Raw genomic sequence first — 25548 nt, 5'->3', positions numbered from 1 at the left:
CAAGGAAGACCCTATAAATCGCCAATGGCGATTTTTCCTCATTATATATACCCACCAAAACTGATATTGCATGCGCGGGAGAGGAATAAAAAATTGAAAAAGAAGAGGCTTTCTAGAGAAGAAAAAGAACGCTGAGAGAGAGAGTAGGAAACTAAAAAAAAAATAAAAAATAAAAAAATTCAAAAAATGGTTAAAGATTCAACCACTGATTCAAGAAAATATATCTTTGAGCAAATTCAGAATTTAAATGTAAATTTTTAATTTTATTTAATGTATTTTTAATGTGTATTTTAATATATATTTTATCATTAATGTATTATGTTAATTTTAAATTTTTTTATATATGATGTGAAACACGTTATATTATAATGTAATTTTACTGTGAAATTAGTTAATTAGGTTAATTTAGTAATAAATTATTTAAGTTCATTTTAAAATGATTAGGGTAATTTGTAATGAATTAATTAATTTCTAATTTGCATGCACAAAATATTTTAATAAAATCTGAGAATTAAAATATGGTTGGATATTTGTATTGAATTTCTACATTTTTTAATAATTATTCATTGCATTTTAAATAATTATAATTTAAATAGTAATTATTTTAAATTTATTTAAAATTTATTAAATATGTTTATTGTTAATAATGCGTTAATGTTAATATTTTTTTAAAATATAGTACTATAATGAATTTTGATTTTATAAGAATTATATTATTTTATAAATATTTTGTAGGATTATTTAATATAAATAATGTATTTTAATAATAGTTTTTTATATTATTTATAACAGGTAATAAGATCGCTATGCTCTCATCACTTGTCAATAACGCCTACAAGAACATAAATTATGAAAATTTTATGGCATGCTGGCTTTGATTAAATTTCTCAACTTTGTCAAATGCAAATAAACAGTTCACTTATAAATACACTTGTGGAATGTTGAAGGCCTAAAACACACATATTTCACCTAACTTATGGAGAATGCACAATTATATTAAAAGATGTTTATATGTTACTTCGACTTAACATAAATGGTGCAGTAGTGATTGGTTCTACAAATCCCTTAACTGTAGTAGTACAGGATATGTGTGAAAATTTAATAGGATGTCAACTTGATTCAAACGACATTGAAGGATTAGAAATTAGATTGAAGTGGCTATCCAATTCCTTGGTTGACTTCCTTTGAATTTTGACATTAGGTTACAACAACATGTTCGTCGGTATATTCTTTGCTTGTTGGGACATGTTCTGATGCCAAATAAAAGTAATTCAGTTGTACATGTAAAATTCTTGCAATTATTAGCAAATGTAAATGAAATTGGCAAATACAGTTGGGGATCAGCATGCTTGACCTCTCTTTATAAAAGGTTGGATTGTGCTTCTAGACATGATGCTAAAGGAATTTGTGGTTGCTTGATACTTCTGTAGGTGTGGGCATGAGATCGCCTCTGCTAGCTCCAATACTAGGAGAACCGATAATATTTACACTTGCTCTTAGATGGAGACACTTGTGATATCAAGCGAATACTCTATTTAAGAAGCTTCATAATATTAAATTAGCATTGGATCAAATGGATGTTCATGAGGTAAAGAGTTTTACTAAATCTTATTATTATGTTATATCATGATATATATACAAACCTTTCTTAATAGGGATTAACACTAATGAATTTTGTTTATTACAGTTTTTGTGTACATCATATGTGGATGATGAAATTGATACAGTAACTCTAGACGAAGTGAGGTGTGAAAGTGTGGTCAATTGTTAGTCCTCTTATATGTTTTGAAGTTATAGAGTGACATGCAACTAACTGTGTGATACGTTAATTTGGATATGCTCAACTTATTTCTCTTGAGCCCCAACAACTTGAAGGAGTCCATAACAGAGACCTACGTGGAGTAAAAGAACCAAAGGATTGGACAGTCATAAATCATGAGTGGGTGACAATGTGGGAGCATCAACATGAGTGTATTTTAGAAGGAGTCCACAATCAGAATTTATATTTTTCTAATGAATATTGGGCATGTAACATATTGTATGCAATGAATTGGCTATTATTACCCCCAAAGATGCAAGACCTAGCACTTCAACAACAACTATTGCCTATGGAGTTGTCACTTTCTAAGCATGAAGACACTCTTATGGATGCACCACCTATCCAGCCAAAAGATACTCCATCAGCTTCTATACAACCAAATCAAGAGTATTATTGGTCACCTAAAAGGAATGAGTGACAACATTTTCAATGGAATGAACAATCACCACAACCACAACAATGACATATGTCTATAGGTAGGGCAAATGTTGGATGTGGTCGAACAAGCAGGCAGAAAAGAGGTCGAAGGTTAGTTGATTGTAGTAGTACCAATGGATTTTCTCATAGATTTATTTCAACATATGATTTTGTGATAGATTCAACTTCACTTTCTCAAAGTAATCTGGCTCCAAACTTTGATTTAAATGAAGAACCAACTAGGGAAGATGTTTCTGTACATGAAGAGGATGTGTATAAACCAGAACCAGTGTATGATGTTTTACCTATGCAAAGGTCTATGCCAATTAACTCGTGGGATTTCACACCTCAAGCAAACGTAGATACCTAACCATCAGAAAATGCATTGGAGCTGAAACCCTAAGCAGATAGGGATGCAACAAATAAGGACGTAAACACTTAAGGATGCAAGTCAACCAAAAAAACGAAGGAGATTTCTTTCTCGCATGTTACGTCCTTTTACACATCCTCTTGATTGATATAATCCTTCATTAATAAAGAAGAAAAAGGAAAAAAGAGGATAGTAATTTCTGTATTAGTGGTGTCTGTAGTAATCAGTTGTAATTTATAAATTTCAAAATCATGCATGTTTGAGAACATATTTTAACTCCTATTGTAATGTTATTTATGTATTTAAATATTGTCACTATGTCTTTAAATTTAAATATAAGTTATTAAATTGTAAATGGTCACTGAATAGTAAATTAACACAATCGACTAAGTTAACAAATTACAAGATACCAATAACAACACATTAATATAAAAGAAATTGACGTTCATCATAATCAACAACAACATAACAACAAGCAAAACATCACTACTCCACATTATGAACTAGGGCCAAGAGTATTAGGACAATCGCTACAACTATAGTTTTTGCCTCAACAAAGACTATAAGGTGGTGGTCGCCTCCTTTGTTGCAAATCCATTTCGTTAAGAAAACGAGTTGATTTCAGACAACCTTTTAAAGTATGCTTTCCTCAATATTTGTGCCACTTCGATTCATTCCTGACAACCCCAAATTCCTTCTTGTATCGTATAGACTTCATTCACATAAACGCCAGTCAATATTTTGACTACAACAAGTAGCAAGGACGTGGCAACATGGATATCTATCAGTTTGTATATTTCCACAATCACAATAATTTTGTTTTAAATGAACTCTATATTCCTGACTGTTGAATAAATTCTGAACATGAAAAAGCCTAATTGCGTTTATCAAACTGAGTGCATGAAGGTTTCTTGAGCCATGCTCGTTTGATTGAAGATGACTTGTTATATTTTCTGATAACAAATGTCCATTATTCTTATGTGCATAAGCTTCACTCCCTTTACGTGCAAATAACTGTGCCAATCGGAAATACGTGGCTCTTATAAATGCTGTAATAGGCAAATTGCGAGCACCTTTCAATACAGAATTAATGCATTCAACGAGATTTGTCATCATATGATCCCGTCAATGTTCACCATCAAATGCTAAAACCCATTTTTCTTATGGAATTTCATTAAGCTAGTCTATATAAATTTGTCCGCGCTCCCCGTATTCACTCATAATGAATATTAAATTCATGCTCGGTTCTTGAGTAACCTATAAATAACAAATTCAAATTTCATAAGCATGAACAATATCATCTAAAAATAAGTACATTATATTATTTTAAATATGGAAATCAAGTTAATTACCTATACAAACAAGAAGTTTATGCAAGTTGGGAGCCTTGAATCTTCGCAAGAAATTTGTAGCAATGTTCCTAATACAATACATGTGAAATGCTCTTAGAAGTTTCTACTGGTCATTGCTTCTTTTTATTGCTGCTATAATTTACTCGTGACGATTAGAAATCATGCTAAAACCATCTTTGTTAACAACATATTTTCATAAATTTTCAAAAAATTCCACACATTTGTTGTCTCACCCTCAACAACAGCGAATGCAATTGGCAATATATTCTGATTTCCATCTTGTGTAACAGCCACTAGTAAAACTCCCTTATATTTGCCATATAATTGAGTCCCATCAACCTACACAACAACACAAGTGGCTTGTAATATTGAAATGCTCTAATGCAAGGACTAAAACTCAAAAACACTTGTCGTAGTATTTGAACATTGGAAACTATTTCATTATTGCGGTAAGCCTTTGTAACATCTAATTTTACAACAGATCCTTGAACAACATCACACATTGCAGCAAAGCCTAAATGAGGCTTCTCACTGATCAAATACTTTTTCGATTGCCTTTTATTTTACCAACCACGTTTTCTAATAACTTATCATGTACCCAAATTGAGACTAACGTTTTCAATCACTACTTTGAAGAAGGATCAAATTCTACCATTGACTTTATATATTTTGTAATTGTGTCTATATCCAACTTTCTGTGATCTTAAAAAATGTTCCAACACTACAAGTGTGTGGAACATTATATTTTCGAATTTTCCAAAAATACTTGTTCTTCTTGAAACTAGCTCGAAAAAGCCACCTGTAATCTAAGCCATACACATTTGCAATAAAAAGTATTTAGTTCTGACTCTAACACTTTGTCGTCCAATCCTTTTGATATACTGTAATACTTTAATCTTTTTATAACAACTTGTTTGTCATTGAATTGCCTTCCAACATACAATTCACCATCATCTATCTCTGTATTACCTACCAATAGAGAACATAACTAATTAACAAAACTAAAATTAATCTTACTGACATAATTACAAATTTCACATACCTAAGTTTTCATACTTTCGAAACTTAGAACCATTCATAGCATCAAGATTTAATTCACGCATGAAGGGTAGTTCCCTAAAAAGATGTTGCCCATCCTAATAGGGTTCCTTTTCATCAACATCATCATGAAGATCCTCATCGCTTTCCTTATCACTTTGATATTCTCCTTCAAAGTCGTAGTCATCACTTTCGCTGTTGTTTTGTTCCCAATCTATCTTTGTCTCTAGTAGCATGGCAAATTCTTCTTAAAGCTCATATTACTTTTGAAAACAACATACAACTCAATCGTACCACTTGGAGGATGACATTGCTGATGTATCTGAAACATTTGTTGAACATCATCATTGTTGGTTATTGGAATTGAATGATATTGCATAAAAATGCCAAATATTGACACTAGACATATATATATAACACTTTTTACCGTTTTTGGAAATAAAACTTCATGAACATATTGATAAAGCCAATACTTTAAACCTTCAAATGATTAATTATATAGAATATATACACATGTTGGCTTTTCGTATGCAAATGCCACACCTTCACTCATATTTGGTATAATCTCACCATTAAAATAAATTACAACAAACACACTCATTTTTTTTTTCTTTTCATAAACACACAAGCTTCACATATACTCTCTAAGAAGTGGTTTAAATGGTTCTAGGGGCGAGTTGCTATGAATAGAGATTTTAGTATTTATAGCCTCACTAATTAAAAATCGCCAATGGTATTTTATAACATATTTTGAAAATTTACATTGGTCAAAAGTTGTTATTGGCGAATTTTAAAAAGTTATAAAGTTTTTTCAAGAATAAAAGATCGTCATTGACGATTTTTACTAATCATATTTATTTTTCTTTTCCTAAACTCGCCAATGGCAACTTTATTTTATAAAATTTTATTTTTTTGAATTATAAAATTGTCAATGACGAGTTTACTTTATGAATTTTTTTTGTCTTAAAATTGCCATTGACATTTTTAGATGTACTATATTTAGGTAATTTTTATAAAAAAATGCCATATTTTAGTAATTTTATTAAAAAATTCATAATAAAAAAAATGACCCTCACTTTAGTCCTTTAACTTTTAAAAATATTTTAAATAGGTCACTTTTTGATAAAAATATTAACTTTATTAATATTTATTCTCTTTCTATTCACACATTATTTATTGTCTCCTTCCTTAAATCTTTAGTTGTAGCTTTCCCTTCCACCTCTTCCTCTTCTTCTTTCCCTTCTTGTCTATTTTTCTAACAAACACTCAACTTGCATTTTTGACTCTTCCAACCTTGTCACTATGCAGTTACTCCGAGTATAATCATACTTTTTCTCCTTCATCACCTCAAACGCTGCATCACTCTTAAGAATCATATTGTAGATCAATAGTAAATACGTCTTGAGTAAGCAAGAATGATAATATTTTTCTCATAGAGTCACAACGCTGCTTTGGAGTGACAACTGCTATTTACTACTATTCAAGATTTTGAAACAGAAGAAAAAAGAAACTAGGGGAAGAAAGAAAAAGATTAGAGAAAAAAATGAAAAGGAGAAAAAAGTAAAAAATAAAGTTAAACTTGAATATCTAAAAAAAATGATTCATAACATGATCAGTAGGCATGACAAAAAATATTAATAAAATTTATATTTTTAATTAAAAAAGATCTATTTAAAATAATTTTTAAAGTTTGAAGATCAAAATAAATAAAATAATATTATATATTAGAATAATAAAAGAAAATTTTTAGTATTCAATATTTTTAATGAAAGATATGTAGATAAATATTAAAAAATGTTAAAAATTAGTCATTAAATAATAAAATTTTAAAAAGTATAAATAAAAAAATAAGTGTGGTTAAATAACAAAATTTAAATTTATTAATTTTTTTATAAAAATAATACAAAATGAGTTTTGTTATTTTAAAGAATGAACTTAAATTTAATTTTTTATTTAACAGAATTTTAAAAATATAATAAAAAATGAGAGGAATGAAACTTTATTTTTTTATTTAATTATCATTAACCAATAAAACTTACTTTTTTATTTTTAGTTTTATTAGTTGGAAACTCGAAATCAGTTTCACATTTTCAATCTGCAGAGTTAACTAACTACCTAGGCATATAAAATATTTAAGTTTTATATATTTTTGATGAGTTAAATTTACATTTACTAAGTTTATCACCCAATTTCAAATGCCTCGGAGGAATCGCGCTTACAGACTTCTTTCCTTCTGACTAAACAAACAGAGGTTCAATTTCAAACGGCTAAAATTAAAACTGCATTTTCCCGCACAATGCTCCATTCGCTTCCATCCCCAATCTTTCTCTGAGCCAAACACACCATAGTCCATAGCAGCCACAGCGAGCGAGAGTTAGTGGAAGAAAAAGAAAGTAAAAGACCCAAACATCGACAATGGAGCCTTCGAAGAACAACACCCAAACCGAAGAAGACGACACAATCGCGCTGAAGAAGAAGAGGGCGCGTCGCGTGAGCTTCGCCGACAACGAGATCACCTCCGTACACGTCTTCCGCCGCGACGACGACGATTCCTCTTCCACCGATACCCCTGCCGACCCCTCCGTCTTAGGGTTTTTCCGCGACCTCGCCACTGACAGCGATGACGACGAGCGACCTCAGCTCGACGACGATGCCGACGCCGACGCCAGCAACTCCTTCCTCCGAGCAATCGGCTCCCCTTCCCCTGGAGGCAGCAGCACTGCCGACAATGGCGACGGTGACGCTGAGCCCTAACTCTTTTGTTCTCGTTTCCTCTAGGGACAGTACAGTTACTTAGACACTTTTGGTGCTGTTTTCCAAATCTAATTTCGTTTGAAAAATAGAATCAAAAGTACATAAGGAAGTTTTGTTGTTCCTTTAGTTCTTCGGCTTCTCTCCATCGTTGATAAATTTGTTGTGCTTGCTTGATGTATGCAGGGGATGAAGATTTTCATGGTCCGGTATCGGCCTGCTTCATCAGACCGGATCGGTTATCGGACTCCGGTGCCTCCGACGACGTCACGATGGACTCGACGGCGTTCTCGCTGCATTACCGGAGTCTTGCTCGGTCCGATTCTGGCGACATCAAGACTCGACAGTTCGGCCTCACGACTCCAAGCTCTCACGGAAGTTCCATGGATCTCACGGAGGGGAGGAAGCTGTGTGAAGTGCTTGCTGCAGATGTGGAAAGTGGTGGCAGGGACTCAAATGACATGAGCATCGAGGGAGAGCACGTACATAGTTATCATTACGACAGGCTCTCTCCTGCGTTGGATGCTATTTTGGCAGGAGGCAGCAAGGGTTCACCAAATGTGTCTGTTAAGGTGGCAGATTCTTCAATTGCCTCTCCAGTTAATCAGGTCCACCAAATCCAAGCTTTTGGATCTCCAATCAAGGTGGGAAATGTTTTATTTGATTATTTTGGTCTCATGACTGGTTTCGTTGTTTAATTTTTAAAAGCTTTTTTGTTGCACTTGAAAATTTTGTTGGTAAGGTGGGTAGTGACTAGTGAGATGGTGGATTTATTATTGCTGCATTGTCTGGTTCTATGTATTTTAATGGAGGTGTGCAGTGTGCATTGTTTATGATGAGACACTTTTGTGGCTATCCTTATATCTGCTATTGCAACTGTTGAATTACGTATAGGTGTAAGCTGTTTGTTATTTTCTTTTGCAGCAAATTGAGGAGTTTGCTAAAGATTCTACTGTACCCATTTGTAGACAATTGGGCTTTGCTAATGCTAATAGGGGAACCCCAGTAAAGGTGGATGAAGACAGAGGACAAGTGTTTGACTCCAATCGTAAATCTGATCAAGTAAATCAAAATCCAGTACATGGGTCTACGCCATTGTCATTTTCTGGAAGTAAACAATTATTTACAAGTTCTCCTGGTTCATCCAGATATGCTGGAAATATAATTCCACCTTTAGAGCAATCTGGTAAATTTGGTCCAGAGGTCTGTGTCACAAGTGATGCAACTCCATCTTCTGTGCATAAAAGCATTTCAAAGATGAAAATTCTTGAAACTACTCCTAGCATGTCAAGTCTCAAAGAAGGAATTGATATATTGAAAGGTAGATTGTCAAAATACTCTCCTGGATTTTCTCTTTCAAACAAGAAAGATAAAAATTGCAAGCAAGTTCAAAGTCGTAAAATTGCTTTAGAGAAAAAGCTGTTTAGTTTTACTCCAGAGAATAACATGCATAAAGGTGTGATTGACAGCAACGATTGTGGAATTCATTCGTTTAGAAATATTAGCAAATTAAGTCAAAATGAAGAGACTGTGGACACCAAAAATGATGAGGAAAATTTGAACTTGATTTCTGCTTATGCTTCTTACAATGATGATAATCCTATGTCTGTGGCAAAGGCAGCTTCTCCCTTACAGATGGCTCATTTAACAAGGGTGGTAGATGTGGACCAGGCAGATAGTGTAGTTGAGAAAAGAAAGGGTGAAAATCTAGTTGTTATGCATGATAAGCCTTTTTCTTTGCCTGTGAAGTTGTTTGACCAGAATTTATCACCATCTGTAGAATGTCAAAGTAATTGCCGCAGTGAGTTGAAACAGGTGGAAAAGCAGAATGATTCTGTTAGTAGTGGTTTAGGGCAAACTGTTGAATGCAACTCGCACCCAGTAGCCAACAAATTGGAGTTTTCCGGTCTTGGAAACAACAAACAGCCTAACTCACCTTTTGGAGTTGCACATGTCAACGGATTTGCTAAGGTAAAGAGAAAGAAATGACTCTGTTTTATTGTGGTGATCACTCATGGAATGATGGAAGAAAATGTGAAACCTTTGGATATCCTTATTCCTTTGGGGAACATCTGGAGTCATTTACTAAAATGATTGAATTAATATTCAAGATTGACTCTTAGTTTAGGTATTTAATTGGTCTCCTTGTGTGCTTAATCCTCTTTGGCATGACTTTCATGCTTTGTTTATTTTGGTGAAAAAGATTAAGTAAATAAAGAAAAGTGTAGGAAAAGAAAATTTTAATTTGTTTGGATCTTTTACATGGGGCCCATAAATTTATTTTCTCACACAAAATGGTGAGATTTTGGGTGGGCGAGTCATTTACTAAAATGATTGAAGTAATATTCAAGATTGACTCCTAGTTTAGGTACTTAATTGATCTCCTTGTGTGCTTAATCCTCTTTGGCATGACTTTCATGATTTGTTTGTTTTGGTGAAAAAGATTAAGTAGAGAAAGAGAAGTGTTGGAAAAGAAAGTTTTACGAGTTTGAATATTTTATGTGGGGCCCACCAGTTTATTTTTTCACATAAAATGGTGAGATTTTGGGTGGGAATGATGTGGTATTTATTTTTGATTGAAAATAATTTTTAAAATAATGTAAGATAATAAAAAAAATTTAAAAATATTAAATTAAAATAATTTTGCTTGTATATCTGTGACTCTAATTATGTTTCAGCATACTAGAGGTTTTCTGTAGTATCAATCTGTTAAACTTGTCATTATTATTGCTGTGCCCTACACTAAAATATGCTAAAATGTGTCTAATCTCAAGATCTCTACAGCATGCTTTTTTTGTTTTCCCTTAAGCTAATTATATTAACAATATATAGAAATTGTCTGTCTGTATTGTGTAATTTAAAATTTCCAAAATGTAGCTTGTCAACAAAAATTTTCATCCAGGTTCTTAGAAAGATTTTGTTTGGGCTTCATCTCTTATCATCATTAATGGTATGTTTGGTTTGAGGAAGCAGAGAGGAGGGGAGGAGAGATATTTTTTAATGTTATCTCGTTTTGCTAAAAAAATTGGAGCAGAGGGGAGGGGAAATTCGGGGGCTAAAATCCCTCCCTTACCATCATGCCTTCCCTCAAATATTGGGGGGATTTGGCAAGAGGGAAGTGGTTCATAATCTTTGAGTGTACTGACAAAATTATCCTTGAAGTTTTATTTACCCTCTCCTCCCCTCCATTAATACTTACAGGGGTATTATAGTATTACTATTCCCTCTCCTCCCCTTCAACGAGGGGACCCTCTCTCTACTTCCCCTCCTGTCCATTAAAATCCCTCCCCTCCCCTCTTCTCATTTGAACCAAACATAGGGTAAAATTTGCGAAAACAATTTCAGTATGCTGGTTATTTGTTCATAAAATTAAAATTGACTTTGGCAAAACATGTGCCTGAGATGTGTTAAAGTTGTCTCAGCAGAGCTCAAAATATTACCTCCTTAGAAGACAAGTTTTCTTTTCTTTTATGATGATATTGATCATGCCAGTTTCTTTGCTTCTTAATTGTTATTTATTTAACATTAATTTGGTGCTTCGGTAACTTAGAGTGCATCAGAGAGAACATCGGCTAACAGTCCTAATAGAATTCTAGTTCTAAGCACTCCAATCCGAAAAGTCACCAAATTGTCATCTCTGCAAGAACCTTCCGGTATACAAGACATTTCTCCTAATGACAACTCAGATGGTCATGGTCTTGATTACAGCTACCATCTGGAACACTTTGTAGCTCAGGGTCCTCTAACGAAATCAGGTATAGAGATTTCTTCTGGGAAGAAAAGAAAAGGTGTTGAGATACCAAGTGATGGAAACACTATAGATAAAATAGCGAGGATTCGCAGAAGTCCAGAGTTAGTTTTAGAGCAAACAGGTAGAAGTGAAAAAGAGAAGCTTGGAGATCAGACATGGAATGATTGGGATCATGTATGGCTACTGTTTTTTGTAGTATTGATTGTAATTTCATTTGTTTTTTTAGGCCTCTCAACTTCTCAATTATCTTGCAGATTCTTAAAAAATTCTTAGCCAGCACAAATCAGTTATTTTCTCCAGTGGTTGATGAGCTAAATTTGAGATTGGTATGTTCTACTATATGAATGTGGACTTAGAAAACAATAACATTCAAATCTAATTGCTGATTATTTTTTAGTTTTTATTGTTCACGTTAATTTGGTATAGATAGCTATTTAAATAAATAATTATTTTTCCCCTCGATGTTTAGATTGGCAGGCTGGAGGATACTTTGGTTCATCTGCAGAAAGCTAAGAAATTGAAGATTCTTTGTTCTGAAATTGATTCTCAGGTCTATTATATTGGGTTATCAAATTTAAAGCCCTTTTATGGTTAGATTATTTCATGAACAAGCTTACATTTTATGATGATCTGAACATATTACTTCCTCTAAAGACAATACGTAAGTCTGGCATTTCCTGTTTATTGACAAGGTTCTTGTTTTTCTTTCAGCACAAAATAACTGATCCTTTAAACATTTGTAGTGACAAAAGGTATTTTTAAGCTATTTGACTAAGCAACACTATGGAATGTGAATTATTGTATTTCATACATTTATGGATTGTGGGACTGTTTTGGATTAGGGATTGAAAATTGGTGATGTTAACTTGAAGCAATCTTTTGCAGAGTTGCAGAAACAAGAATATTGCTGTATAATTTAGCATATGAGAAGGCAAAACTACAATTAATGCATATGAAGCGTGAAAGATTACTGGTATTCTCTATTACATGTTACATTATAGAATTTAGCATTGCTTACAGTTGGTAATACAAACTTCCATTGTTCCTAGAAAAAGGTACAGCAGTTGAGCTCTGGGCTTCAAGAGTCTGAGGTGATAAAATTAAATCTTGTCCCATCTTCATCTAAGAGTGGGGCAATGGACACTCAAGCTGGTGATAGTGTTATGCATACAGCATTGTTTAGTTCCCATGGGAAATGTCAGGTATATTTAATTATATGTGTGTAAAGTTTTATTTAAATTGACCTGGCAGTGGGGACTGGGAACCAGAATTGAAACATGGTTGTTCTGAAAAAAAATACTCACCATGTGAGGACTGGGTTTACTGGTTATACACAGCGGGGTTATGTCTGATCCAGTTCTAGATGTCATTAAGAGAAGAGAGAATTAGATGTGAAATCCATGTCTATGGAACATAGTGGAGCTGAGTTACACACTTACACATATTACAATTGTCCTAATCACTATATTTCAAAGATTTTGTTATCGTACACTATGAACCTATACACGATTTACATGTTTCCATCTATTTCCATATTTGATTTGAATTGAGTCTAGTATTAATATAAAGTAGAGAAGAACCTGGACCATCAACATCACATTTAGGTATTGCCATTGCTTAGAAGCACCTGAGTGGGAAAAATAACATTAAGAATTTGACATGTGGAGTTAAGTTGGACAGATTTAATATTGGTATATGTTGAGAAAGAGAGAAACAAGAAGTATGCATGTCAATTTGGGCTAGGGACGGCCCGTTTAGCCCACTAAATTAGATGAGCTGGGCTTTGGTAGTCTGATCCAACCTGCATAATCTATCCCAAAATGGGTTGGGCTAGATTCGGGCCAGGTTGGCCCATCAGGCTAGCTCCTTTTTTTTTTAAAAAAAATTTCTTTTGCATTAGTGGACCACTGGACCTAAACCTGGTAGTAAGTTAGTAACACTAACTCTAATTTCATTCCTCCTCCTTGCTTGGCTCCTTCACTGCAGCCCCCCACGTCATTGACCCCAGCCTTGCCCCCCCCTCACCAGTCACCCAGTCACTCTTCTCTGTCGGTGCGGCGCCGGTCCCCACGTTTAGTCCTCCGTGCCACAGCCCCTGCCTCCCCGCTCCCCTGTGCCCCCCTCTGTCTTGGCAGTCCTGCAGCAACCTCTGTGCATAGCCGGCGCTGCCGTGCAGCCCCTCAGTCTGTGGCCCCCCTACCTCCCTCTATAGCAGGTTTGTGTTGAATTAACCTAGCCTGTGTTAAATCAACCTAGCCTGTACGATGCTTTCTTTCCCTCCTCATTTATTCCTTTGATCTTCATTGTTGTTTCCTATGTGTAGAACCTGCACTGTTACGCTGTTATGCTGCCACAATGCTTGTTGCCCCCAGCCCCACTGTGCATGTGAGTAACATACTGCAACATATATTTTTTTTTTGTTTGGTGTTCTGATTTGCTTGCTTTAATGTTCTGATTTACTTGCCTTGGTTTGCTATTTTTCTTTTTTTGTAACTGTTGTTGCTGTCAATATTGTGAAGATTAGGATCCTACCCAGGATCGGGAGAAGAGTAAAAGATTGTTAGTCGTAAGATCGTAAAATAGATTGTAAGATGCTACCAAACATACAACACTATACTTAAACATATACATAAGAATAGAAAATAACGGAGAAAAAAATTAACCTCTAAATCATATAATTTAACCAACAATTCATGACATTTTCTATATAAATATATAACAATAAAAACAAGGAAATAAATAAGTTTAAGCCTCTAACTCAATGCCTTAAAGTAACAAAACATTAAAGACCAAATAAAACTATAATTGAATAAAGAGAGATTTAGACAAAATAAAGAAAAAAGAACAAAATAGCTGGAAACTAAAACTAATAAAACACAAAAAGATTAGAATAGAAAAGGAGAAAATGACAATGAGAGGAGAACAACTTGCAGTGTGGGACAGTAACAAAACAAAGGAAGAATCAGAGACAAAAAATGTAGAACAAGGGTCAAAGAACAGTGGTTTGCCAAAAACATCAGAACCTAGCCGGAAAACACTAGTTGCTCACCAAAAAGCCACTAGAGAGCACTAAGTTGATGGGTCACACAATACTAGAGGAGTAGAGGGTCAGAAAAATGATGGTGCAAAAATGCAAAGAGCGATTGGTTTTTTTAAGCCCATTTAAAAAGCCATTTTTGTTTTGACCTAAAAACTCCAAAATACCCCTAATACATGGTTCTGCAACTTTAAAAAATTAGGACAATTTTCAGTTTTAAAAAAATCTCACTGTAGCGGCTAAGGCACGTGCAAAAAGCTGCAATTTCCACCACTATAGTGTTTGCAACTGTTGTCAAAATTGCTTGCTGACTCGTGGAATTGTGCAATTTTATGATCCTGAACCACCATGCTATGCTGGCTCGCAAGCAAGATCACAGATTTGTAAGATCGTGTGGAATCACCGTGCAAGATTGTAAAATCGGTAGACTTGCGCGATTCTGCCATGTCTGTTTTAGCCCATTTTCGTGTTTTGACCCGATTGCTTTATAGTTGTCAATAGCATGGTGGGGTTTGGCGGAGCAACCTTTGGCTGCTATAGACCTGCCATAATGGAGTGTTTTGTTGTTATGGCCATTGTAGCCTAATTTGCAGTGCAACAATGCTGCTACAGTAAAAATTCGAATTTCCCTTTCTATCCCAAGAATGCAGCAGTTTTTAGGGTGAAAAAGACTTTTATCTTTTTCAAATAAATGACCCTATTTTAAGTGTTTTTAAGGGTAAAATAGTCTTCTCATCAGCATACATTACCTAACCCATCTTTTCCTTCTCCCCTTCTCTCATCTTCATCCCTTTCTCTGTTTTTAGTGGGCATGTCCTAGTAGAGTTTTGAGTTGAGGGTGGCTCCCTTCCCTCATTTGTCTTTGTTTAGCTTCCCTGATATTTATACTATTTTATATGCATACATACAATTTTGTATTCGTGGTACAATCCTATGAGTTATGATCTTTGACCTCCTTTCTAATCCTACATAGAATCTCAATTTTGATGGAATGCAAAGAGCTCGAAATAGCGGCTGACCACTGTGACATGATGCAACACTAAGTACCCAACCCGAGAACAAAGGTTGGATCTAATCATAGATCCTACGATCTTAGGGAGAAAGATCATGATTCACCGTGATCTCAATAGGTTCCGATCTCACATGCGATTATGATTGCTGAGCCTCAAGAAGATTGTAGGATTGTAAGATCTTACGATCTTGATTGTGATTTTAACAACATTGGTAGTTGTCCCCAGCCCTTATTGTCACTGATTTCTGTTGCTTTTAATTTGTAGTAAATTTTAATTTATTTTCAGTTTTCATTCGTATGAAATGGACATAGAAGCCTCTAATAATCTTGCTTCTAGTGATAATGTGGAAATTTTGGAGAATATAAATGAAAAATTGCGTTCTACTGTATTTGGTACGAAAAAGGTTAAATCAACATTTGATTGTTGAAAATTTTCCACTAAGATAGAACTAGGTGATGATAGAATTGAAAGGGAAAAATGTAACAGTTGTGGAAATGAGTATGAATGTGGGGGGTAAAATACACATTGCATTGAGAGTTGAGACTTTATTTTGCTTTGTGAATTATGTTTTATGATTTGGACATTTTGATTTATAGTTATAGACTATTTATTTTGATTAAGACTTTGAAATTGTTGTGAATTATTACTTTATATTGGTTTGTGGATAAATGAATGATGGTTTATGATTTAAGTTTTTAAGTTGTTAAATTTCTGTTTTAGGATTATAAAGTTATAGTTCAATTATATTTTATAGATAATATCTACTTTTTTTTTTAAATTTTTTTGTTTTAATGTTTTTACAATTTTTGTTGATTTTTGAAAATGGGTTGATGGATCAGCCCAAAACCTACCTCTAAATGGGGTGAACTGCAATTTTTTGCTCACTTTAAAAAATGGGCTAGCCTTGTCTACTTTTAGGCTGTTGATGACGAGCAGGGGTAGACTGGCCTCTATTGTGTGAACCCCTAACCTAAAGACACAGGTTGTGTTAGAAAATTTAGGTTTAACTCACTCTCAAAAGTTCGCTCATAAGAGGATTATCCAAGCCTTTATAATGAGTATTTTAGCTCTATTCTTAGCCAATGTGAGACATCTTAACACACTCTCTCACACCCAGAACTGAATATCTGGTGTGTGAAGTTTACAGCACTGGACATCTAGGGGTTGCTTTACAGAATTGAATATCTATGAATAGCCCAACATTTCAACTGAATAGACTTTGATACCATATTTGAAAACTTGGGTTTAGCTTAATTCCAAAAGCTAGTTCATAGTAGAAGATTATCCAAGCACTTAAGACATCTTAACCGGATGGATTCATGTATTGAAGTACACAACAAAGCTTTCTATTTATAATAATTATGCGTAATAATTACATGATATTTTGTTATATAAAATATGCTATCTATGTAATTATTGTATTTACATAGTTATCTTATTTGCCTACATTAATCTCATCACTCACTTTTAAGTTCAAGCATATAAATCATATGATTGAGTTTGTTATAAATATAATTGATATGAGCTCCCGTTACCAAATCGAGTAACAATATCTCTAAACAAGATCTTTTCTCTAATGAAGTGACAATCTATCTCAATATATTTGGTCTTCTCTTGAAAAACTAGGTTTGAGGCAATACAAAGAGCATCTATGTGTTTTTTCTAAATTTCAATTCATTTAGTAGCTGTTTTGAGTCATTTGAACTCACAAGTGGCTGAAGCTATGACTCAAAATTCAGCTTTGCACTTGATTGTGGAACAATGTTTTGTTTCTTGCTTTTTCAAAAGATCAAGTTATCACGAATGAAAACACAATGCCCAGATGTTGATCTCCTATCTATCAAAGAGCTTGTCCAATCTACATCTGAGTATCTCACAATTTGAGTGTGTCATTTATCTTCATACAAAAGACCTTTCCTTGGATTTCCCTTGATATATTTTGTGATTCGAATAGTTGCATTCCAATAAAAGAAGTATAAAGATGAGTGACAGTGAGATAGTTTAATTTCCTAACAAGTAACAAGCCTTCTATATTTCTTTGAATCTGCAAGATGCTCCCTGTCTTGGTAGGAATTTGATATGAAGGTCCATAGGGTATCAATGAATTTGGTGCTTATCAACCTTGTCTCTTTTAAGATTTTCATGGCATGTTTCCCCTGAGAAATTACAATTCTATTTTTAGATTGAGCTACTTCTATCCTCAAGAAGTATTTTAAGTCGACTGAGATCTTTTGTCTAGAAGTGATGATAGAGATGTTTTCCTTGTGAAATCCCAAGGTGGTCATTACTTGTGATGACAGTGTTGTCTATAGAGATGATGAGGTAAACACATCTTGCTGTAGAGCGACGATAGAAGACAGGGTAATCAGCTTCACTTTGAGTCATATCAAATTGTTGAACTACAGTCCTAAACCTGCCAAGCCAGGCCTGATGAGATTGTATAAGACCATGCGTAAACTTTCGCAGTCGATAAACAAGTCCCGAAGATACCTCTTGAGCAATGGAACTAGGAGGTTGTTTCATAATAATTACATAATAATTACCTGTTATTCTGTTATCTAAAATCATGCTATCTACGTATTTATATAGTTACCTTATTTACATCCATTAATCCCAACAGCATAGATAAGAAATTAGTACACCGTCTTATGGGACACATTGCATTGCAACACAGAATATCATTTCACATAGGTCACATCATACAAGAATGTTTTTTTTTAAGAAACCTCAAATTTCTCTTCCTCCTTTCACACCTAAATGCCTGAAATCAATAATAAAAGAGCCAAACAAGTCTGGGCTTAACAAAAAATGGGGAATGAACTTGTTTTAATGAAAAACAATGATTGAGGAAGTTACTCTGATTCTCAGCAAATGGCCAGAAAAGTTGCCACAATAATAGGGAAAACTAATGTTAATTGAAGCAGGATGATAGTAGAGGACAACAATCAGTGACTTTGATTTGGTAGCTCAAAAGTCAAATATGCATGGGAGTAGGTCAGAATGGTTGCTACTATACTGAAATTATGCTGTTTGAATACGAAAAGGGGGGAAAACAAAGGGATCATATTCTGTATAAATTAGAATGCCCTAGATCATATTAATATTAATTAGTAGGAAACAAATCAAGAAACAAAATGAAGTTGGGTAGCAATTCCTAAAATTACTATGTCAATCAAATTAATAATTGATATCATAATATATGCTAAAGAATAAAGATCCAAGCGAAGTGATTAAGTGTGGATAGCTGTGTAGAGCAGTTGACCAGTGATCACACAAATGAATGGAGTGGCTGCCAAACTGAAGATAGCAGATACAAGGAAAATGATTTCTAATACACAAATAGTAGATGATGAAGCTTTAAAATTATTCAAAACTTAATCATGTATACTCAAATAGTGACAGCTTACAGACACAATCATTAATCCAATGCATAATTGATAATATTCCACTTTATTTGTAAGATACATGTATTTTCCCTTGCATGTTGTGCCTAGTTCCTATTCATAGTTTGATGGTGCAAATTGATCATAAAAGGTTCAACATATCATGCTATTGCATTTCATGGCAATATTGTGTTGTTCATTGGTAGGTTTCTTGCAAAAAAGTAATGGAAATGAAGCAGGAGCTTGAAACTTTGGATTCAAAGGCAAAATCCTTAAGAGAATTCTTGTATAGATACTGCAAGATGGATGGGGATCGAAGCTGTGCCAGCAGCATGAAATCTGTTTCTGGTTATTTGCAAAAGAGAATGACTTGCAAGTCTATATTCCAGAATTTGAAGGTCTTTTGATTAAAAGTGGTTCTTGTCATCTACATACACTAAAATTTTATTTTCTGAATTCTGACAGATGTCCTCTTTGTTTCTACTTTTTTCTTCCAGTTGTGGGATATTGAAGATTTTGAGCTTAGGGATGATTGTTACAGAGTTTTTCTCAACTATTGTGGTTATATAACTCAAAGGTTAGTTAATCTTGATCTGTTTCCATATTTTTGTGATTGGAGCTTTAGATATCTTTTATGGCATGACTAAATATGCTAGTTCCTACCTGTTTTAATGGAATGTAGGGTTGCAGTAAATACTGGTCTATCCAGCTTACTAATATCAAATAAGTTGAATGATGTGAATATTGGGAAGGTATTTTGTTTGACAATTGATCTGTTTTATGCAATATTCAATATTCATATCTTTTTCTTTTCTAATATGGTGCATCTCGTTTTCAGACCTTCCCAAACTTGGATGCTTTTTCTGCATTTGTGTTCGTCTTAAATCCTCATACTGCTAAGAAATGCACTGGTTTAATCAGTATGGCACGAGAAACACAGGTAACTTACTTTATTTCTTATGATGATATTTGTTATCACGCCTGTTTTATTTTTATTTCATATTTTCTATTTTGGAGGGATTACTACGTTTATTGTTATTAATAATGGTGATGACAGTCCACAATTAACTTTTATATTTTAAATCTGCTTGATATGGACCAGAAAATTTAATCTAATGATATGGATCATGGATGAGCTCTTGTGGTGAGATAGCCCTTCTTGTATCCTTGGTTGACAAGCCACAATTTAAATATGATATGACCAAGTATGATAGGTATTGTGGAAAGAAGAGCAGTAGCACGGGGAAAGCTTGGGATATCCATCTTTGGAGTATTTTTTGGGCTAGAGGTATCTGTAGGTTTGACCTGTAAACATAAAAATCTAAAACTAGATAAGAGGTAACTAAATCAAATATGCAAGAACATAGGTTCACATAGCAGGGAGTTGTGGTTGAGCGTTGAAATTGGGTGTTTGGTGGCAAACAGCCCAGAAAGTGTGTTGAAAATTACCAAAATCTTTGCGTTTTGTTTTTTGTTAGCATCTTAATATTCATTTTTCAAAGCATATCATATCATATCATATAGGATATAGGAGAGACAATGCACATAAGGAGATGCTGCACATAAGTAGGATATTTAGATTTTGATAGGAGTGTAGTAGTTAGTATGAATAGTTTGATGTTTATAAAATTCTGTTGGTTAAAGTTGTAAAGGTAGGGAATTAGCTTAAATAGGTAGAGAGGGTAGAAGAATGGGTATTCTGTTTGGTTATTTGAGAACTGAGTATTAGCTTTGTTGTAGTTGTAGAAAAGGAACACCCTTTGTGAAGCAGAAACCCTCAGAAAGAGAATTCTCTTCTCATTTTCTGTGTTTTTGACACAATCCAGAGGTACACAGCCAGAATTGACAGAAAGAGAACAGTGAAAAGCTAGAAGGAAATTGAGGATGTATTTATCTAATAAGGGAATTAATGTAGGAAGGACTAACTACTGCCCAATGTTGTTAAATGGCGGCCATGGCGACACCATGGTGGAATTTGGTGGCAGAAAGTAACCCAGCTGTTACAGCGTTAGCGTTTTATGGCATTTTTCCATGGCGGCGCCATAGCAGCCGTTACGCGCATGGCGGTAACAGCGGCCATGGTGGAAAAATTGTTGAAAAATGGCATTTTTTTCTAGAGGTTGATCTGCGCAAGAAAACCCTGAGATGACTTGTTAATAGCAGTGCTATCACGCCGGTGCAGTGCAGAGCAGCTGTCAGGCACCATTGCTGCCACGTTATAGGGCGTTTGTAACATCGCGGTGGTTGTACGTGGTTCGCGGCCAAAACAGGGAGAAGTCGCAGGTGCTACTGCGTGATTTTGGGGAAAGGAAGAAACTCTTTTATGTTTTTCTTAAAATGCACTATTTTGATTGTTTGTAAGGGTAGAAAGGTCATTTACCCTTGATACACCATATATTTCATCTTCCTCCACACTCTTTCTCTCCGCATGAAAAGTCAAAACCTCAATGTAGCAATTTCTCTCATCCTCACCAACTTACCCCCTCCATTTTGCCAAAAAATTTAACTAGTCTGGAGGGTCATCCACTCCATTTCGCTGGAAAAATCAGTTTTTCCAGTATGTCCTCTGCATTTCTGTTGAACGGAGAAATTAGCTTTTCTGACATCTATTTTGCTTTTCTGTTTGAGCTCTATTTTACTATTCATTGATCATTCTTGCTTTTCTGCTCAAGATCTGTTTTGCTATTCATCCTCTGTGGTGTTGTTCAAGCTCTGTTTAGCATTTTTTGTTTAATATAACATCCACGCTGCAATGTTTTTCTCTTTTACACTGTTACTGTTACTTGTAATGATGATGATGTAATCTTAAGAATTTCTTGAGCATTTATATTAAATATTATATATGCATATTATAATCTTTTTTATATATTTTATTATATCCGCCATAACTTTATGGCAGATTTTTTGGTGCCATCAGTCATTGATAACATTGTTATTGCCACACTGCAATGCTCCTACTGAAAAAGCAAGAGTCCTCCATTCGCAACAAACTTAATAATTCCTAAAAGATACCCCATTCTCACGTATTTAGTTTATTTGTTAACATTCTCCCACCGCCAGTAACTAACACTCCTTTGGCCTTCTCTCACCCTACCTCTATTGCTCCTAGTATAGACTTTTCAGACTTTGGGCCATGAAACGGTTGATGGACCCTTTTGGAACTACTCATGACACATTTTGGGTCCTAATAGTTTGCAATTCAATAAGACTACCCACCTAGAAGTCAAGACCGCATAATCAATCTAAAAGTAGAGTAGGGGCCAAATTCCTAGATTAAGGTCTTTATCAATACCCACTTTACAAGAAAGAAGAGCTTGAAAGATTAGTTAGTGAAATGTTAGTTGCTAGAATCATTAGACCTAGTGTCTGATTCCATATGCTAGCCCTATGATTTTGATAAGAAAGATGGAGGTTGGAGCCTCTGCATGGACTATCAAACCTTAAACAGAGTCACAATCTTGGATAAGTTCCCAATACTTGTCATTGATGAGCTGTTAGGATGGGTTAGGAGGGCCTTGTATGCTATTGAAGTGCATTAATTTCATCAAGCACGACTTGTCAACATCTAGATGGGATAAAGCTTCACCCAGAAATTTAGGGACAGACATAAATGACAGTAACATATTGCAAAGACAATGATAATTTAAAGTAACATAATGTGCAGAAGATTAGTTATAAACTGATTATATGCCTTCTAATTTCTTTGGCTAAGTGTTTTTTTATGCTTTCATAGGTTTTAAATATTAAAGAATAGCATAGGGTAAAACATTGTTGTTAAATGGCTGCCATGGCAGATTGTGGTGGCAGTTTTTAACCCTGCTGTTACACTACTTCCGTTTTATGGCATTTCTGCGTAGCGGCGCCATGGCAGCCGTTACACGCATGGCGGTAATGGCGGCCATGGGGGAAAACCTTGAAAAATAGCTCATCCTGCAGAATGTAGTAATTACGTTCTGTAATTTTTGCATTCCTTCGGCTCTCGAGTTGTCGGACAACTCTCGACTGCGCTATTGCAATTTCATAGCAATAGCTTGTCCCGTATGTTCTTCTAGCTCAAGGGTGGCAGTTTGCATGGTTTGGGCCCAAACTTGACTTGGTCCAGAGGCTGACCTGCGCAGGAAAATCTAAGATAAGTCCTTCTTCGTCACTCAAAAATACTTTTTCTTCATCTCAAATCTCTCTCTTCTCTGATCTTTCTCATCTCTGCTCGTCTCCGACGTCGTTCTACACATCTTCTCCGATCTTTGTCTTCTGCGATGTTGTTCTGCACTTATCTCAGATCTCTCTTTTCTTTGATTTGTTATTTGTTGTGCTGGGTGCCACTGTTCTGTTCTCTATCTCTGGTGACTTCAACTTCTATTTTCAGCAACTAGTCCTCCAAATGAGGCAAGGTAGCCACCCCAAACCAAAGACAGAGACGGCCCACTAAAAGAGAGAGAGAGGGAGATGGATATTGGAGAAGATAGTTCGAACAGAAGTGGAGAAAGAAAAAAGGGTTAGGAAAGTAGTGTGATAAGACTATTTTACCCTTAAAAAAACTTAAAACATAGGGCAAAAAGGGAATGCTAAATTTTTTTAAAAGGAAAGAGTCTTTTTACTCTTATAAAACCCTAAAAACTGTTTTAAAAAAAAGATAACATAACAAAAATTTTAAAAATGTTTATTTTGTGTTAAATTATGTTTGAAGCTACTTGTGTTTTGAGTTAATTTTTTTTCTTTTAATTTCTTATTACCTATATATAATATTTTTTATATATTTATTATATCCGCCATAATTCTGCCATAACCCGCCATGACATCCGCCATAATTTTATGACAATTTTTTGGGTTTCTGGCATGACCCACCATCCGCCATTGATAACATTGGGGCAAAATATGTTTCATCCTTGTAAAAATGCTAAATTTGGTTGTAAATCTTGTTAGTTTTGATCCTCAAAATTTAAAACTTTTGAAATGGTTTCTATTGCCATTTACCACTTACCCGAGACTTTATACATATCTAGACATGCTATGTCATATGCCACCGTACGATGGCTGCAGATGGGATATTATTAGATGCGTACCACATTGTCACTAAGTGGTAACGATGGTTGTTTTAAAAAATTTTAAAATTTATGAAGATCAAAACCAAATTTAGAGTGTTTCAACATGTTTTATAATTTAGGATTAAAACCAAATTTAGCCATATTTATAGGGATTAGAAACTTATTAATTGATGAATAGTATTTCTCGACATTCTGTTTGCTGTAGCTCACCTGCTATTCTATGCAGATAACAAGTTCACTACTAAGTAATTTGCTAGATGTGATTGAGGAGGTTCAATCAGCTCGGATAGAGATTAGAAATTTGGTCGAGGGAAAGTTCTATTCTTATTCAGGTAAACAATTGATTGGAAGCTGAGGCTACCTTGGATTTTCTGCCTTTAAATATTGATAATGATAAGGACAAACTGCAATTTCACGCTTAATTCATACTGCTTTTGCAGTTCAGCAGCTTGATTTACAGCTATCTTTCATTGACTTCTGTAACGGGGGGACGGTGAAAGTGACTCTCGATATGTCATGCTTACAATGGTAAACTCCTGCAACTTTTAATATCTCTTTAAATTTCCTTTTAAATTGTGTCCTGTGCAGTTGATCCTTACTTTCATATGTTTCATTGATTTTTTTTTTGTATATACATATGCTGCCGTTATTCTGTTAATTTTATAATAATAATAATAATAATAATTCACAGCAGAAATTTAATATTATCTGATTTTAATACTAGGCAAAATTAGTACTTTGGTCTAATAACTCTATGTTTTGTTTTGTTATAGCCCCCTAACCATTTTTTCTTTTTGTATTTCATTTTGATCTTATAATTTTTCTTTGTTTTGATTGTCTTCTAACCTTTTTTTTACTGTTTTATTTTGGTCCTTAATAACAAATAAAAATCTTCTCCGTCCTCCCCTTCCTCATAGACTAAGTTCTATCCACTCAGATTGTGGAGTCAAGTGATGGCAGAGACAATAGTGGTTCCAAGGGTAGACGTGAGTGACAGGTCGGGTTCATATTAGTTTTGTTGGTTGGTACATTACTGATTTTTGTGTTAGTTGACGCGGTAGAGACGATGGTGTTGGTTACATGGTGGAAGAAGAGAATGTTAAAAGGACCAATATGAAACAAAATGTTAGAAGATTAAGTAAAAAATGAAAAAATGGAGGATCTAGGTGAAATAAAAATAAGTTAGAAGATTAAATTAAAATAAAAAATAGTTAAGGGGACTAATTGAAAAAAAAAAAAAGTTTATAGACCAAATCGAAACAAAAGTAAGTTAAATAACTAAAGAACTAATTATGCCTTAATATTATTATGACATTTAAGTCTTATACCACCCTTTTGTAAGAACACGCTGATTGTTTTGACAAATGGTTTTTGAGCAGTGGAGCCTATCCTGTTGACGTTCTTCCATCTCAAATATTTGATTCTTATGACGGGGAACAAAAGTCTTTTCCTTCCTCACTTGCAGATGAAATAAGAACTGCAGCACAGAGTGTGAGAGTTGGGTATTCAAGAATTGTCAGGCTTTGTAGATGTATTTCTCAGGCTGTTCAGGCTTGCACTCAAAGCAGATGA

General features: G+C 34.4%; 1 protein-coding gene across 1 annotated transcript; it reads left to right on the top strand.

Annotated features, from left to right (window-relative positions):
- Positions 1-1573: 1573 nt before the first annotated feature.
- Positions 1574-25548, top strand: LOC113854808. Its single transcript, XM_027486048.1, has 21 exons — positions 1574-1588; positions 1688-1741; positions 2296-2347; positions 2416-2594; positions 7397-7587; positions 7666-7733; positions 7934-8391; positions 8672-9718; positions 11298-11672; positions 11753-11824; positions 11968-12048; positions 12210-12250; positions 12384-12471; positions 12548-12700; positions 19138-19329; positions 19429-19508; positions 19614-19683; positions 19770-19871; positions 24203-24308; positions 24417-24504; positions 25356-25548. Exons 1-21 carry the CDS (start codon positions 1574-1576, stop codon positions 25546-25548), a joined length of 3705 nt encoding a protein of 1234 aa, XP_027341849.1.

The sequence above is a fragment of the Abrus precatorius genome, unplaced genomic scaffold, assembly GCF_003935025.1.
Source record: "Abrus precatorius isolate BTA unplaced genomic scaffold, Abrus_2018 Scaffold1, whole genome shotgun sequence".
In the NCBI taxonomy this organism is placed as follows: Eukaryota; Viridiplantae; Streptophyta; class Magnoliopsida; order Fabales; family Fabaceae; genus Abrus; species Abrus precatorius.
Note: the sequence above shows the minus strand (reverse complement) of the source record. Positions and strands in the feature narration are given on the sequence as shown.